The sequence below is a fragment of the Electrophorus electricus genome, chromosome 11 (genome assembly GCF_013358815.1).
Source record: "Electrophorus electricus isolate fEleEle1 chromosome 11, fEleEle1.pri, whole genome shotgun sequence".
In the NCBI taxonomy this organism is placed as follows: domain Eukaryota; kingdom Metazoa; phylum Chordata; class Actinopteri; order Gymnotiformes; family Gymnotidae; genus Electrophorus; species Electrophorus electricus.
In genome coordinates, this window is record NC_049545.1 from 23,397,757 (window position 1) to 23,414,420 (window position 16,664).

At 48.3% G+C, this 16,664-nt stretch overlaps 1 protein-coding gene across 6 annotated transcripts in view; it reads left to right on the forward strand.

Moving 5' to 3' along the window:
• The window catches only part of tenm3 (teneurin transmembrane protein 3), a 263,354-nt gene that overhangs the window by 172,998 nt on the left and 73,692 nt on the right, over positions 1-16,664 (forward strand). For all 6 annotated transcript variants that reach the window (XM_035531325.1, XM_035531327.1, XM_035531326.1 and 3 more), the window contains 3 exons: positions 6,910-7,032; positions 12,629-12,843; positions 15,054-15,264. In XM_035531325.1, coding sequence (XP_035387218.1) covers positions 6,910-7,032; positions 12,629-12,843; positions 15,054-15,264 — 549 coding nt within the window. The remainder of the gene's footprint in view (positions 1-6,909; positions 7,033-12,628; positions 12,844-15,053; positions 15,265-16,664) is intronic.

Below are 16,664 nucleotides of genomic sequence, written 5' to 3' on the forward strand. Positions count from 1 at the left end.
CTTTTCATCTCCCGGTGTGGCATACCCAGACCCGCTCAGCGCCTAGCCATGTGCACTCACCTCCGTCTCCCTGATAAAGGAGGAGACAAAGACTCATTCTGCGCTCATTACAGCTGGACGAGAAGACATCAGTCTGCCTAATGGCTGCTCCAGTTTAACCACACGGGGAAAAAAGGCACTCCAATAATCTCAAATTATAGTGAAAAAGTCAGTGGCTCTTCTAAAAACTTAGTAGCGTGTGGTCATCTGCTGGCCATTAGCAGACAGTTTGGGGTTTAGAGCTGGAATGGAAGGGTTATTTCACTCTGACTGGAGAGAAGAGCAGAAATGGAAAAAAGCATTTTTGAAGCTTTACAGTTGATGGCCATTTAGAGAGAGAGAGAGAGAGAGAGAGAGAGAGAGAGAAGGAGAGAGAGCAAAAAAGAACAAATGACAACTTCTAATCCCTTTAACCAGCTCATGCATATTTATTTATCACCAAAAAAGGTAAATTAATGTGAAATCACAAATTCTGGTTTCTTTTTGCGTCCTTTACAATACTGTGTCAGGCTTTAAGAGACTTGAACATTAAAAGAACCAAACACAGGAAAATACGGTCACCATGACGATGGGAGGTAGACAGTGGGAGGGGACGGGGATGATTATGGGGGAGTAATCTAAACCCCCTCTTCCTCTCCATTGATTGGGATGTGATGACACGTTATTCGCTGTGTCTTAATCGGGGTCAGAATGTCTGCTGGCTTTGTCCGGACACACCCCGAGTGTACACCCTGAGTATATACCCCGAGTTCACACACCGAATTCACACCCCGAGTTTATACCCCGTCGCTACTCATCACCGCGACGAGTGCGGGGATAGGCATAGGGGTAAATAATAAAGTACCAGATTATGGAAATACATGGATAGCTAATCATCACTCCACCCCATAGGGGGCCAAACACGATCAGGCTGTAGAGCCTTTCCTTCCCCAAACAAAAACCTCCCAGACTGACTGCCTGTGATTCTCCTCTTGGATTCCCAGTCTAGCTTTCATCATCCGCTCTCATTTAACACAGCCCATTCTGCACAGGCGATGTGGGGACTTCATACCAATCAGGCAACATGAGTCCAGCCCAGAGATCTAACTTGCTGTAAACCTTGCGCGTTAATTTGTCGCGTTCGCTCTAATGTTTATTAATCAAATTTTTTTTTTGTAGTCAACAAATCAACTGTTTTTGTGAGTCACAAACACTCACTGGAAACACACTGATGTGGACACAGTGTTACAAGCAAAACAACCCCACAAACACACTAAAGACAGCAAACACACTAAATACAACAAGCACCTAAAGACAGCAAGAACACTAAATACAACAAACACACTAGACAGCAAGCACACTAAAGACAGCAAGCACACTAAATACAACAGACTAGACAGCAAGCACACTAAAGACAACAAGCACACCAAAGACAACAAGCACACTAAATACAACAAACACACTAAATAAAGTGCATTAAAACCTACTGACCAGCTGTCGGCTTCCCTGAAGTCTGAGAATCGGATGAATTCCGGATAAAATGGGATAAATAAAAGATGGATCCTGAGTTTGTTTAGCAGAACGAATGAGTTCAGTGGAAGTTCACTCGAAGAGCTGAGGGATGAGCTATGGAAAGGTTTTCCTACCCACGGTAAAAACTGAGCTTGTGTGAGATTGTGTGTGTGTGTGTGTGTGTGTGTGTGTGTGTGTGTGTGTGTGTGTGTGTGTGTGTGTATCATGATCACTGGTAGGGTTATAGAGTTACAGGCTTAGGACTTTAGAGTGAGTAACACAAGCCAGGAGGGTTAGAGTGAATCATAGTGACTGTGTGAACGTGTGTGTGTGTGTGTATGTGTGTGTGTGTGAGAGGAATTGTTTTCCTCTCCATGACACATCACAGAGGCTCTGACCGTCCTTATGCACACCACACACAGATAACAGCTGAGGAGTGAATGCAGATTGCACACACATGTGCGCACACACACACACTCACACACACACTCTCTCTCCTCCACACTCCAGCCACTGTAGCATACACAAACATCTCTATAAAAGCTAAGACACAGCTAGGAGAGTGACAGAGATGGAGAGATTGAGAGAGAGAGAGAGACAAAGCAAGGGGGATATAAAAAGAAGTGGAGGAAAAACAGAAATAAATGAGAGATGGAGAGAGAGAGAAAAGACTCCAGTCTCGAGGCTCTCCTCTCTTTCTGGTAGCATAGCAACGTGGAGAATGTTCCATGGGTGCTCTGAGAGTGGGCAACGTCTTCCCGCCTCCACCCACAACCTCTGCAAGCTCCTCCCACCAAACTTTGCTCCACCCAGTGGCTCATCAATGCAACACCATCCATACAGCCCAAGAACCAGCCATTCACGCAGACCCCAGAGAAGGAAAGTGTGTGTGTGTGTGTGTGTGTGTGTGTGTGTGTGTGTGTGTGTGTGTGTGTGTGTGTGTGTGTGTGTGTGTTGCAGTGTTAAGGGAGGTGGGGTAGGAGGGAGTGTGGGGTCTGTCCGTATTTCAGAGTTTGGGTCTGTTCAGTTCAGTTCTACTGGTACGGTGCTGTTTACACCAGCGCAGCAGTATGGAAGTACATTTTCCAGTTCACTTTCTGTCTTTTGCTTCTCTAATCAGACTCACTGGGTTATTTTCACTCCAGTTTATGAGCTGGGTCAAGTGTGGAAACAGAAATCATGAGCTTGAGTTCAGGGCTCGAGGTTATGACACCGCATGAGAACACACATCAGCGCGCCGATGTCATGGTGGTCCATACAGAAAATCTCCCCCCTCGTGCTGACGGCCAGAGTCCTGCCACATCTGTTGCCCGCCGAGCTGTGCACCTCTCAGTGGTTCGGACCCGCGGGGAGACGTTTCTAGAGCAGCTGCCAGGGGCCCGTGAAAGGACCCACACCATGCTGAGAGTGACTCCTGAACACTCGAAGTCCCACCAGCCACCTCCAGAGATGTGCCACCAGCACAGAAGCTGAAAGAGAAGAACAGAAAGAAGGAGAGAGAGCGAGGATGAGTGTGACTCCTTATATAGTTTGGTTTATTATTATTGCGTAAAGTACACATGGGAGAAGCCAAAGCACAGTCAATGTTTGCCTTTATCTCCAGAGCTCTGGCCTGCCTGAAGCTTCGCGCGCATGTTAGAGGGACGCGAGTTTGTTTACGGCCAAATACTCTCTGGTCGTTTGGACTCAGACCGGACGGAGACGCGCCATTCTCTCAGAGCGAGAAATCAAAGCGTCAAAATGGTGGACATGCCAGTGTGCCAGTGCCTCAGGCGAAACGGCGTTGCGTGGAGAATGAACAATGGCTTCTTTCTGGAGATTCATCAGCAATGTGGTGATTATCACACAACCAAGGGGCCTTAAAGTACAGCGGGACAGACGCATGTCTCAGGGGTCACAGCAGAGAGACTCGGGCCAGCCGCAGGACAGACGGGGGTCGTCCACGGTGTTGCTGGCGTGGACACCCTGTGCTCTCCGTGTGTCTGTGTTTGACTGTAATGTCTAAACGTTTGAACTCGCAGTGTCCAGTAGAGGGTTCAGACCCTCATGAATTAGTCTTGTTAGCTGATTCATCCGTTTTAGGATTCAGAGATTTAAAAGGTTTTGGGGTACTGGAGTAAGTATCTAGGTAAATGTGTTCAATCCCATCATAAACCTCTGAAGCATCCAGCACACACTAACACACGCGTACATACTGTTGGAAGGGCTTGTGGGAAACCTACGCACGTTACGACGATGCTTTTAAGAAACCGAGGAAACTTGAGTTGTTTTGCGCATAACTACGGCTCAGCTCCCCCTGGTAACACCCACACAAAAACGCACGTGTCGCAGCTCTCTAGAAATCAGATATTTTTAGTGATGTGACACATTGAAGCGCTCACACGTTTCTTCAAAGGAGTGAGTGACGTTGCAGTGACTTCCTGCTTGCACGAGTCACGTGACTTTATGAGCCCTCAGAAGAATTGTGGGAGCTGTAGTCTCTACTCTCTACTGAGATTTGCGGTTTTCCTCCGTCTTCTCCCATCATGCCTCATTTCCCTCGCACTCTTTCTCTCTCCTTCATCTCTCTCTCTCTCTCTCTCTCTTTTTTCAGTTTTTACTGCCCTATTCCCATCTCATTCCACAGTAGCTCTCATTATATGGATATAGTAGCTGGGCAAACCTGCCTTCATGCACCCGGTACGCTAGAGTTCGGGGAGCGTTCGCCGGTTTGAGCTCTGCGCAGGCCGTGCTGTGTCGTTGCGTCTTGTGTCATGTCGTATTGTTTCATGTTGTGTCGTTTTATTTTGTGGCATGTCTAGTTTCATTTCGTGTTGTGTTGGTAAATTGTGGTGAACTGGTGGTGGAGTGTGTGTTGTGGAGCCCTGTATTAGAGCGCCTCACTAACACAACGCAGAGGAAAACTGCTTCATTTTCTCACTTTGCCCCTGTTCACACCCAGTCCGCGATTCTGGCACTGTGTGAGACCTCTCTGGGTGGTGTGTGTGTGTCAGTGTGCACGTGTGCATATGTGGGTGTGCCAATGTGCATGTGTGGGTGCGTGTGTGGGTGCATGGTTGTGTGTGTGTGTGTGTGTGTGTGTGTGTGTGTGCGCACTCAGTGGGGATCTTGCCATCTCTGTGACGGACGTGTTGATGCCTCCCACTCTCCCATGACCCCCTGCTTTGGAAAGGGTCAGAGTGCTGAGTACCAGACACAGCTAACAGGCTACCACAGCATGCTTCTAATTTAATGAGAGAGAGAGAGAGAGAGAGAATGAATCAAGGAGCTAGAAGGAACTTGAGAGAGAGAGAGATGGCGAGGAACAGAAGAGCCAATAGGGTCAAAAGAATTGGAGAAGGTGAGGGAAAAAAGGGGATTTGAGAGAGAGAAAGCGTGCGGGAAAGAGTGAACATGGAATGTGTTTTGGAGGTCACTGTGAAGCTACTGACACTCTAATTAGAATAAAATTCCTCATTTTAACTTCAGGCTCAAACCCACAGTTAACACGACGCCCCCCTCACGCCCCCCCCCCACGCCCCCCCTTACTTCTCAACCCGTCATGGCTGGCCCCTCGGACCCAGAAAAGCTTTGACTTAGTAAAGCTCAGTAATGCATTATCGCCAAACTGACCATCACAACCTGTTATTCAGGGCAAGGTGAAGGCAGGGTAGAGTATGAACACACACACACAAAATATACCGCACGCACACACACACATACATACACACACACACACATGCGCATTGAGGGGTTTTGATTTATGTGTGGAGGTGTGTGTGTGTGTGTGTGTGTGTGTTTTGGGTCCACTCCACTACCCAGTGGGGCCCGTTGACAGACCTAAATTACCTTTATTAGAGGCGGTGTCTCCAACTAGACCTGTTATTACTCAATGACACAATCTACCTGTCCCTACAGAGCAGTCGATCTCTGCACAAATACCACACACACACACACTACCACACACACACAAGCAAAAAAATACCACACGCGCGCACACACACAAACATGCACACATACCACACATACGTACCACACACATTCACACACAAACAATACCATATGTGCACACATATGTATGTGCACACATATATACATACACATTCACACACAAACACACAAAAAATATCCCGCACATTCAAACAAACACACACACACATATAGTGACCTACATAAATCTGTGCAGTAGCCCAGTCTAATCCCACAGGCTGTGGTGGTGCCCCCGTGTTGTGTCATTCCGCACCCCCGCGTTAAAGATCAGGGAGGAACCATGCACTGAACCCCCCCCTTAGTCACTGCATCTGTCCCAGTCACAAGCAGCCCGGGCTTCATGATTGACGCTTGGCCTGGCGAATCGCTGGGCTCCCCCAGAGGACTCGCTAAAGTGGGAGGCTTCCAGTAACAAATCCCTTTAGACTGCACAGGAAGGGGAGGGTTTGTGCACAGGGCATGTTTCCTGCACGTGGATGGTGGTGTTATGCAACAACGTGCAAATTGGTTTATTGAAGCTATCTGGCTCTGGGGGTGTGTGTGTGGGGGGGGGGTTCTGTGTGTGTGTTTTTATGTTTGTGAGTGTGTCGCATAAAGAAACATCCATGCCAATAACATAAACATTGAACTGAATTGAACTGAGTTGAAAAGAGAGAGGGAGAGACCGAGAGGAGGCGTAGAGGAGACGTAGCCGTCCCAGCTGATGGAGGTAGTGGTGGTGGGGTAACCTGATTTGCTGAGCCTGTATTGACTGTGTGCGTTCACGTGATTGTATTTGCTGCAGTGAGGGGAGATTCCATTACTACAGTTCTGTAAACCACAGGACTAAAGCCTGACCTCCAACTCAACCGAAAATATGGACTGAGAGTGGCGTGTGGGAGACCGCACACATACCACACTTACCTTCCTGCTTCTCTCTTCTCTTCTTCTCCTACCCCCTCCCCTCCCCCTCTGTCTCTCCTCCTCCTCCCCATCTCGCTCTCTCCCTTTCTCTCTCTCTCTCTCTCTCTCTCTCTCTCTCTCTCTCTCTCCCTCTCTCGCTCTCTCTCTCTCCTTCTCTCTTTCTCTCTCCCTCTCTCTCTCCCTCTCCCTCTCTTTCTCTCTCTCTCTCTCTCTCCCTCTCTCCTTCTCTCTTTGTCTCCCTCTCTCCCTCTCTCTCTCTTTCTCTCTCCCTCTCTCTCTCTCCCTCTCCCTCTCTTTCTCTCTCTCTCTCTCCCTCTCTCTCTCTCCCTCTCTTTCTCTCTCCCTCTCTCTTTCTCTCTCTCTCTCTCTCTCCCTCTCTCCCTCTCCCTCTCCCTCTCTTTCTCTCTCTCCCTCTCTTTCTCTCTCTCTCCCTCTCTCCCTTTCCATCTCCCTCTCTTTCTCTTTCTCTCTCCCTCTCTCTCTCTCCCTCTCTCTCTCTTTCCTCAGCCATACACCTGTTTGGACTGAACTGGCAGCTCCAGGAGACTGAGGGTTATGCGTTTGAGAATGGCCAGGTGAAGTCGGACACCACGCCCTCCAATGCAGTTACTTCTCTCTCAGCAGACCACGGTACAGGCCACACCCACCAATCACAATACGTACATACACACTTACACTAAACACACACACACACACCAATCAAAATACACACATACACTAAACACGCATGCACACACACACACACACACACCATATACACCACACATACACATACACACACACACAGCAATCGAAATGCTGTATACACATACAAAAACATACATACACTCCCCACACACACCATACACATACACACACACCATATACATACACACTTACACACACACGAAACATGCATCCATATATAGATGCACACACACATCCATGCACACATCCATGCCCATTTTCACACACACATACACACGCACCATGAAATATCCACACAAAGGAAACACTCATATATTTCAAGATAATGGGATTCATTCTTTGTCTCTCAAACACACACACACACACGCACTTTCATAAGAACTTACACACTCTCAGTGTTAAGATGGATGGCTGTGCTTGAAGGCCATTATGATAATGCTACTTAGAGAGTAGTGTTTGTGCACTCACTCTGAGGGGTCTTCATACAGTTGACATGATATAGTACTCGTGCGTGTGTGTGCGTGTGTGTGTGTGTGTGTGTGTGAGAATGCGTTCTAAACATAAAACATATTTTGATGTGACCAGCAGGTAGTTCAGTGCTGTAATAGTAAGTGGTGGGTTGTGCTCTGATTGGCTGTAAACAGTCTGTGAGTGGATTTGCGTGATGGATTTGTGTAGGCCTCAGTAGAGAAGGTGGCCGTGTGTGTGTGTGAGTGTGTGAGGTGTGTGTGTGTGTGTGTGTGTGTGAGTGTGTGTGTGTGTGTGTCCACTGTTTATTTTGCCTGAACAAAGGGAGTCATTCATCTCCCTTCTGTAAGCAACACTGACACAACCAGGTTGACGTTTATTTGAACAGAATTCACATTGAAGGGCTGTCTGCCTTTGATTTTCCAAGCTTTTCTGTCTGTGTTTCTCTCTGTTTCTGTTTTTGTGTGTATCTCTCTCTCTCTCTCCCTCTCTCTGTGGGCGAGTTAAAGCTAAGATAGTCTGACAACATGTTAATGTGGACGTGTTTGCACGGCTCTGCCATTAGCCATGCAAGAGGCTTTCAGCACATGGCTCACTATTGGCCAAACAGAGACAAGGGCGGGGTGTGTGTGTGGGTTAGTGTGTGTGTGTGTGTGTGTGTGTGTGTGTGTGTGTGTGTGTGTGTGTGTGTGTGCATGGGTGCTTGTCGGTGCACACACACATGCCACATGATGGGGGATGCTTAATTAAGCCATAAGCATTGTGGGGAATCACCCACCCTAACCCAGTCACTACAGACTGGGCGGTGTGTGTGTGTGTGTATGGGGGGGGTGTTAGTGTGTGTGTGTGTGAGAGAGTGTGTATGTGTTTGCGCGCGCGCGTGTGTGTATATATGTGTGTGCGTGTGTGTATATATGTGTGTGTGAGTGTGTATATGTGTGTGCGTGCGTGTGTGCGTGCGTGCGTGTGTGTGTGCTTGCGTGCGTGTGTGCGTGCGTGTGTGTGTGTGCGTGCGTGTGTGTGTGTGTGCGTGCGTGCGTGCGTGTGTATATGCGCATGTGTGTGTATATGCGCGTGTGTGCGTGCGTGTGTGTGCGTGCGTGCGTGCGTGTGTGTGTGTGTGTGTGTGTGTGTGTGTGTGTGTGTCGTAGGCCCTCTCCTCCTTCAGCTAACCTTGGCCTCCTTCTTCTCACTCACTGGCAGCGGTCTGCGTGGAGAGCTTCTCACATACACAAACATCCAAACACATGCGTAAACATTCTTCAGTCTCTCTGTCATGCGCACACACACACAAACATTTACAGACGTGTGCACACATCCAAAATTATACAAGCATATTCTCAAACATATTGTGGACAAAACCCATACACATATGCACACACACACACACACTTCCCTTATATCTGGTAAAATCATCTTTCAGTCTGTTGTTTGCACCCTGGGCTTAGAGGAGACAGTGAGGCAACATTCTGCTTCAGCAAGAAAAGTGGAACCAAACATTGCTTTTGACCTTGTTTCACTGGGTCCTTATTTTTGCGCGCACCGCAAAAGCAAATGCTCTCAGAGTCTGACGTGCCCCGTGCTGCAATTAGGAGCACTGAGCAGTGCAGGCAGTTAATGAATGCCGCACAGCCGCGGATCCGAACGCAGAAGCCCTGGTCCTCCCTTCAGCAGATCACTGACAGCACCAGCGAGCTTGCTGGAAGTCGTAAAGAGGCACTAATGTTGTCTTTCAACGCAGCGCAGGGGAGAGGCCCTGAAACCCATGCTGTGAAAATCACATTGTTGTTCTGTTAATGTCTCGCAAGCTAACGAAGAGAGAGGGAGAGAGAGAGAGAGAGAGAGAGAGAGGGAGAGAGAGAGAGAGAGAGAAACGGGTGAGGGGAAGTTTAGAAGAAGTTAAGAGAGACAGAACGAGGAGCGAGGGAAAGAGAAAAGGAGAGATGTTTGCATTGGTAATGAGGTTATCAGTCACGTTATGGCCTTTGTTTTGCGAGGACGCAGACCCGTCCTGTGGGAGCCAGAAGGGCTTTGTGCTCTCGCTCTCTCCCCCCCATGTGGGTAGCACATCGATCCTGTTTAATATTTTAAACATGTCTCTCAGCTTCCTTTGGGTCAGTTTTTGCTAGATGTGCAGAGTGCTGGATTACAGCCGTTTTATACATCTGTTACTCTCACACATCGTCATGCATGCCAGCACACAAAACCATACACACTCACACACACTCAAAGTCACAATCTTTACAGAATTGGCCAGCACTGTACTGTTCTGGTCTCTTCCATCCCCTGAGGCTGATGTCAGTGGGCGTGGTAGCCGGGGGGCGTGCCTGGCGCGGTGAGTCGTGAGGCGGCCGGGGTCTGCCGCGTGCCCCACGCCAAGTTTCCCAGATGGCTTCCCTGCCTGTCTCAGATCAGAAGGCCAGGCCCAGGAGCTCCGACCAGGTTTCTGCACTTTCTGATGCTGTGGTGTGTTCTTCGTGTCTGCGTTAGCCGCACGCTAGCCCTTAGCTCTGTGTACAGGAGGCCTCAGTGGGAGGATTAATGGTATATTAATGCCAGCTGGTGTCCCATTAGTGAGCAGGTGAGCTCAGACGCCTCCCTTAACCCACACGATCGCTACCACACTGACATGGACAGGGCGGGCAGGTGTGTGTGCAATGTCTAGACGCAAATTTACTAGCTTGTAGGCAGCAGCGTAGATTAGCATAAATGGACCTGGAGCTGAGGCGTGTTTCTAGAATACACCTTCATCTGTAGCTCAGACCTGCTGGACGTTGTGCTGGGAGTCCAGCGCCACACCACGAAGCACTGCCCAGCCTGGCCCACGAGCCTCGTTACGCTGGACGTCTTAACGGTTTCTCAGCACTCACCTTTCTGACTCACCTATCAGCTACTTTCCAGGGCCTTGCTGAGACAGAGGAGGTGTGTTAGGACAGAAGGAGACTAAAGCGTCCCAGCCACTGGAAGCATGCTCACACACTCCTACACACACACACACACACACACACCCACACAGTTATTAATATTATTAGTTACATTTATATACTGCCTTTCTCACACTCAAGAACACTTTACAGACAGAAATCAGCTTTTATGATCACTCAGACACTCAGACCCTAGGGGACTGCACCAGGCACAGGAGAAGTTAGGAGGAGGTTAAGACCAGGACAGAGCACCAACCATCACTGGACACACACACAGAGACACACGCACACATACGCACTCACAGACGCACACATACGCACTCACAGACGCACACATACGCACATACACAGTCGCACTCACAAGCACACACACTGGCACACACACACAGTGTGATGTTTTCCTCGGTCATAATGGCCCTGTAATGTGCTTTGTTACCAGTCTCTCTGCTTCAGTGCCTGTGTTCACCTGCAGTTTCTTTAACCGTAATGACTAGTGAATGTAAGTTTGGGCTGCTAAAACTTCAGTTATATGGTTATATAGTTATAGGCTGTAGAGTTATAGGGTTATAAGGCTATAGAGTTATAGGGTTATAGAATTATAGTTATACGGTTATAGAGTTATAGGGTTATAAAGTTAGTTATAGGGTTATATAGTTAGAGTTATAGGGTTATAGAGTTATAGGGTTATAGAGTTATAGGGTTATAGAGTTATAGGATTATAGCGTTATAGGATTATAGTTATAGGGTTATAGAGTTATAGGATTATAGAGTTATAGAGTTAGAGTTATAGGGTTATAGAGTTATAGAGTTATAGTTATACGGTTATAGAGTTATAGGGTTATAGAGTTATAGGGTTATAAAGTTAGAGTTTATAGAGTTATATGGTATAGGGTTGTAGGGTTATGAGTTGTAGGGTTATAGAGTTATAGAGTTGTGAATGAATCTTGAACAGCAGGGCATGAAAGAAGATTGTCCCCTTCAGTCTGTAAGACTGGACAATGTAGAAATTATACGAGGCTGACATATTAAGATGTGATAATTGGAAAGGTCCATCTAGTTAGGTTTGTGGTAGAAAGGTTGTGTGTGTGTATGAAACAGCTGGGAATGTGCATGGTTAGACATGGTATGACCACTCACTGTCTCTCTTAGTGACGTGTCAAAAATTTAAACGAGATATTTTCACTTCTTTCTGTTTTTTGGACTTTGTTCAGCCACGGTTTGTCCTGCCTTTTCGTCCTGAGTCTGGGTGTGTCTGTGTCCGTCAGCCTGTTTTGGCTGTGTTGTGTTCTGCTGTGTTCTGATCAGGACCGAGGTTGGTTCTGGCTCTGAGAAACACAGTGAGGTCTGGTATTCCGGCTGGAGGCCGCTCAGCTCCCGGTCCTCCCGCTCAGCTCCCAGTCCTCTCAGCTTTCCAGGGGTGGGAGAGTAGTCTGCTGATTCTAACCATTCCGGCGCTCTTTTTTGTTTTGTAATATTTAACACATTTCAGCCCAAAGTCACCCTGCATTCTCCCCCGAGCCCCTGAGACACGCGTACAGTACCTGGTATGCAAGAGTTCATTTGGGTGTTTGTCCCAAATCTTCATTTGTAACCCCTCGAGTGTTTTAGTGCCATAAAGGGTAACTGGTTCAATTACTGACTTAAATATTTTTAGCCAGTTTTTAATTGGAATCTCAGAACTTGTCATTTTATCTCTCTCCCCCTCTGTCTGTCTCTCACTCCACATTGCTTGGGGTAAAAGAGTATGTGAAGTGTCTTATTAAACAAATGGAAATATGCCGTCGTTATTCTGAATGAGTAAAGGTTTTGACTAAAAATCTTAATCTCTCCCTCACTCTCTCCCTCTCTCTCTCTCTCTCCTTCCTCTTCTCCTCTTTCCTTCCATCTCTCTCCCTCCCTTTTATTCTCCCCCTCTCTCCCTCCCTGCCTCGCTCTCTCTCTCTCTCTCTCTCTCTCTCTCTCTCTCTCTCTCTCTCTCTCTCTCTCTCTCTCTCCCTGCCTCGCTTTCTCTCTCCCTCTCTCTCTCTCTCTCTCTCTCCCTGCCTCGCTCTCTCTCTCTCTGTCTCTCTATCTCTCTCTCCCTCTCTCCCTCTCTCTCTCTCTCTCTCTCTCTCTCTCTCTCTGTCACTCTCTCGCTCTCTCTTCAGGTAAAGGGGGGGTGTATGTACAGGAGAACAACACTATCGACACTGGCGAGGTGGACGTGGGCCGTCGGGCGGTCCAGGACATTCCTCCCGGAATGTTCTGGCGTTCCCAACTCTACATTGACCAACCGCAGTCTCTTAAGTTCAACATCTCCCTACAGAGAGATGCACTGGTCGGTGTTTATGGCCGTAAAGGACTTCCCCCCTCACATACCCAGGTGCCGCATCTCATTTCATACACACTCCAGGCTTGTGCATGTACTCTAGCTCCGCCCACACACTCTAGCCATGCCCACTCACATATTCTAACTCCGCCTGCACACTCTAGCTCTGCCCACATGTTCCAGCCCCATCCACACACCTTAGCTTTGCCCACTTATACTAATGCCGCCCACTTATTCTAGCCACGCTCACACACTCTGCCTGCAGATATGCTACACCAATCCACATCTGGATCCTTCAATTACATTTAATTTAAATCACGAGTAATCCAAGTCAGGGTGTGGACATGATGTGGACATGGTATCGACATTATTTACTGTATCTTAGTGGGTCACCAGCTACTGTAACTGATCTGGTAACTGGTCTTCATTTTCACTCGTTGTCCACTCCTAATGCACCTCAGACCGGTAACCATTATCCAGGTGTGTGTCTGTGTGGAGCCCAAGGCCACGTCCACATGGAGTGGCTCTGAAGCAGAGCGGCTCCGAGGGCCGGGTGGGGAACCTGAGCAGGCAGTTACCTTGAGGCAGTCTGTAACCCTTCTGTGAAAACCCCTCACCTGTAGGGACAAATCTCCTCATGTCGTCAGACACCGGTAACGCGCGGTAATGCCCATGAGCCCTAATTTCCCATGAGCTGCCGGTCGTGTCCGTTGAAACGGCGTGGGTTATGGTGCTGCCGTTTCTGAGAAGGCTCCAAATGGCGCTTCGGAATGCTGTCTCATTCAGAGCCAGTCAGACTGCAGCTTTACCTGCTGACCGCCTCCCCGCTCTGCCATGGGAACGGTTTCCATGACAGTCGGAGCGTGGCGGCCTCTCACGGCGCCCACACACGCAGGCTGTTGGTCAGTAGCACGTCTCCACGGCAATGCCCTGGACCTGGAAGTGCCACGGATGAATCAATGTTTCCAGCTGTACGGACAGATGGAATGAAGGTGTAATGATGGACATATGAGCAGACAGAGAAGGAGGAAAGGGTGAAGTTAAGTCTGCATTTGATTTTTTTTTCCTCCAAAGGTCGAGGCGTCTTGGTTTGTTTTGGTCATCTCTCCCTCTATCCTCCAGATCTCCTGGTCATTGGGGATAGATAGAAACGTGTTTCTGGTGTTGAGTTTAATGACAGCGCGGATGGGTAAACTCATCGGGGACCTCATCTCCGGTCCAGAGCTTCTCTGTCTTTTTCGAGCAGCTTGTGGGCAGCCTGAGGAGAAACTGTCGCACTTAGGAGACGTGGAGAAACGTGAAGAGCCTCTCACCACCGTCCCGCCATCGCTCGCGAGATCAAAACCGCTGTTGAAAAGCTGCTCATTATTTCAAGGGGGTTCAGAGAACTATAGATGATCTTTTTCCACACATACACACACACACACACACACACACACATATACACACACACACATATACACACACACACACATACACACACACACACACAAATATACACACACACACAAATATACACACACACACATATACACACACCCACATACACACACACACACGCACATATATACACACACACACACATATATATATACACACACACACACGCACATATACACACACACACACACAATTCAGCTAACTTTATTAAAACATGTAGACAATACTCCTTAAGTTCAAAAACCTTTTATCAAGTGGACACGGCATCCTTTAGCGTGCGCTTGTTAGAGCTGATCACGTTCTAAACGCAGTATGCTCGCGGCTAACTTTGCGCCCGTCTGCACTGCGCAGCGTCTCACTGCGTGGCATTGTGGGCGAGGTCAACGTTTGTGACGTGGGGGGGCGTTTGGACAGCGTGATGAAATGGCAGTAAGCGCTCCAGTCAGTGTCAGGCTCGCCGTTAGTCACCTCGAGCCTCGACGAGGGAGGTACAGTCGCGGCCGTAAACAGTCTGGATAAATGCTGCACGTTTAAGGGTGTGGATTAATTACAGCAAACTTAACATGCCTAATTTGCATGGCAGCGACTGGCTGAAGCCAGCGCAGCTGTCGGAGTAGTGTTGGTGTAGTGTCGAGTGAGTAGTGAAACAGATATAGCCTCTGTTTTGATTTGTCGTGTAATTGGAAATGATTGTTGCTGTAAGTGGGTTATTATCCGTGCCTCACTAAACGCCTTCGTCTCTGCATGGGAGTCTGTGGGCTATTGTGCCCGTGTTCATTCATGTCTGATTGTATATGTGTATGTGTCTGTGTGTGCGCGCGCAGTATGACTTTGTGGAGTTGCTGGATGGCAGTCGTCTGATCTCCAAGGAGAAGCGTGGTGCAGTTGACCTAGAGGGTGTCGTGCGGAGGGCGCGCTCCATCAGCGTACACGAGGCCGAGTTCATCCGCTTCCTGGACTCAGGCGTGTGGCACTTGGCCTTTTACAACGACGGCAAGAACACCGAGCAGGTCTCCTACAACACCATCGTTATAGGTCAGCCCTCACCCAGCTACACCCAGCAGGTCTACAACACTATCGTTATAGGTCAGCTCTCACCCAATTACACCCAGCAGGTCTACATCACCATCATTATAGGTCAGCTACACCCAGCAGGTCTACAACATTGTCGTTATAGGTCACTCCTCACCCACCTACACCCGGCAGGTCTACAACACCATCATTATAGGTCAGCCCACACCCACCTCCACCCAGCAGGTCTACAACTCCATTGTTATAGGTACTAGCTATTACTTTACATTCTAAACTAAATGAACTAGAGTAAACTGGCTATTAAAAGCATGGTTTGCTGGTAGCCTTAAGGAAGCCAGGGTTCCTCATTAGCCTACTAACTGCTGCTGGTTGTCACTGTGTTGTTACTGTTAGTATTTAGAATTTATCGACCAGACTCTTGAAATCTCTGTGCCCGTTTTTTTTGTATTGAATAAGCGTCTGCTTTTATGCACTATGTAAAGGATATGTCTTAGTACGGCGCGTACAGGCTGATGCATGTGCACAGGTGAGTGTTTAGAGCTCATCAGGGCACCATCGATCAGAGCTTAGAGGAGGCGGGCAGTAGGAATTAAAGCATGGCACACCCCCCGACGGACTGTCCCATTTGTTCGCTCGCTTTTCTCTCTTTCAGTTGGAGTTTATTTGTTTGATTTTTTCAATTTTCTCCCTCTCCCTCTCTCTCTCTCCCTCTCCCTCTCTCTCAGAGTAATTTCCTTCGATTCACTTTCCGCCCCCAGCACAGGGGGAAGTTAGCAGTGGGACTGTACCACCCATGCTTTCTGGGGGCTGACCCCTCTGCCTTCACCGTGGTACAGCTTAACCTTTAGAAAACGAAAATTGATCGTGTGTGTATTGTGGGGGTGTGATGTGGTGACGTGGTAATAACCGATGTAGACAGAAGAGAGGGTCACTTCATTACCCTGACGCTCTCACTGTGATTCGCTCCCACATAATGAAAGTATCGACAGCTGATGTAAAAAAAAAAAACCCTGGTTGCCTTGGCGATGCGGGCGAGCGAGCCATAGCGCGGTCCAGAACATCTCCCTGGGATACCCGAGCCCAAGGCATCGAAGAGCGTTATTTTTTACGAACGACTAATTACCGAGACGTGTCACATCTGCCGTTTGGTCAGGCAGACGGTGCGTTGACCACGTGTTAAGTGCAGCGGTTTTGTTGCAGGTTCTCACAGTGCTGACGGCCAGAGTTATGAGATCACATCACCAAGCATCTACTACGGAGCAGTACTGATATCAGCAGAGATGGTGATGGGTGTTCCACATACCTGGCGTGTGTAGTAATGGGATGATTGATTAAGCCTTTGTAGATTTAGCAGATGTGTGTGTTTTTACACAGGACGTGTTGGGTACCGTCACCTAGGTGAA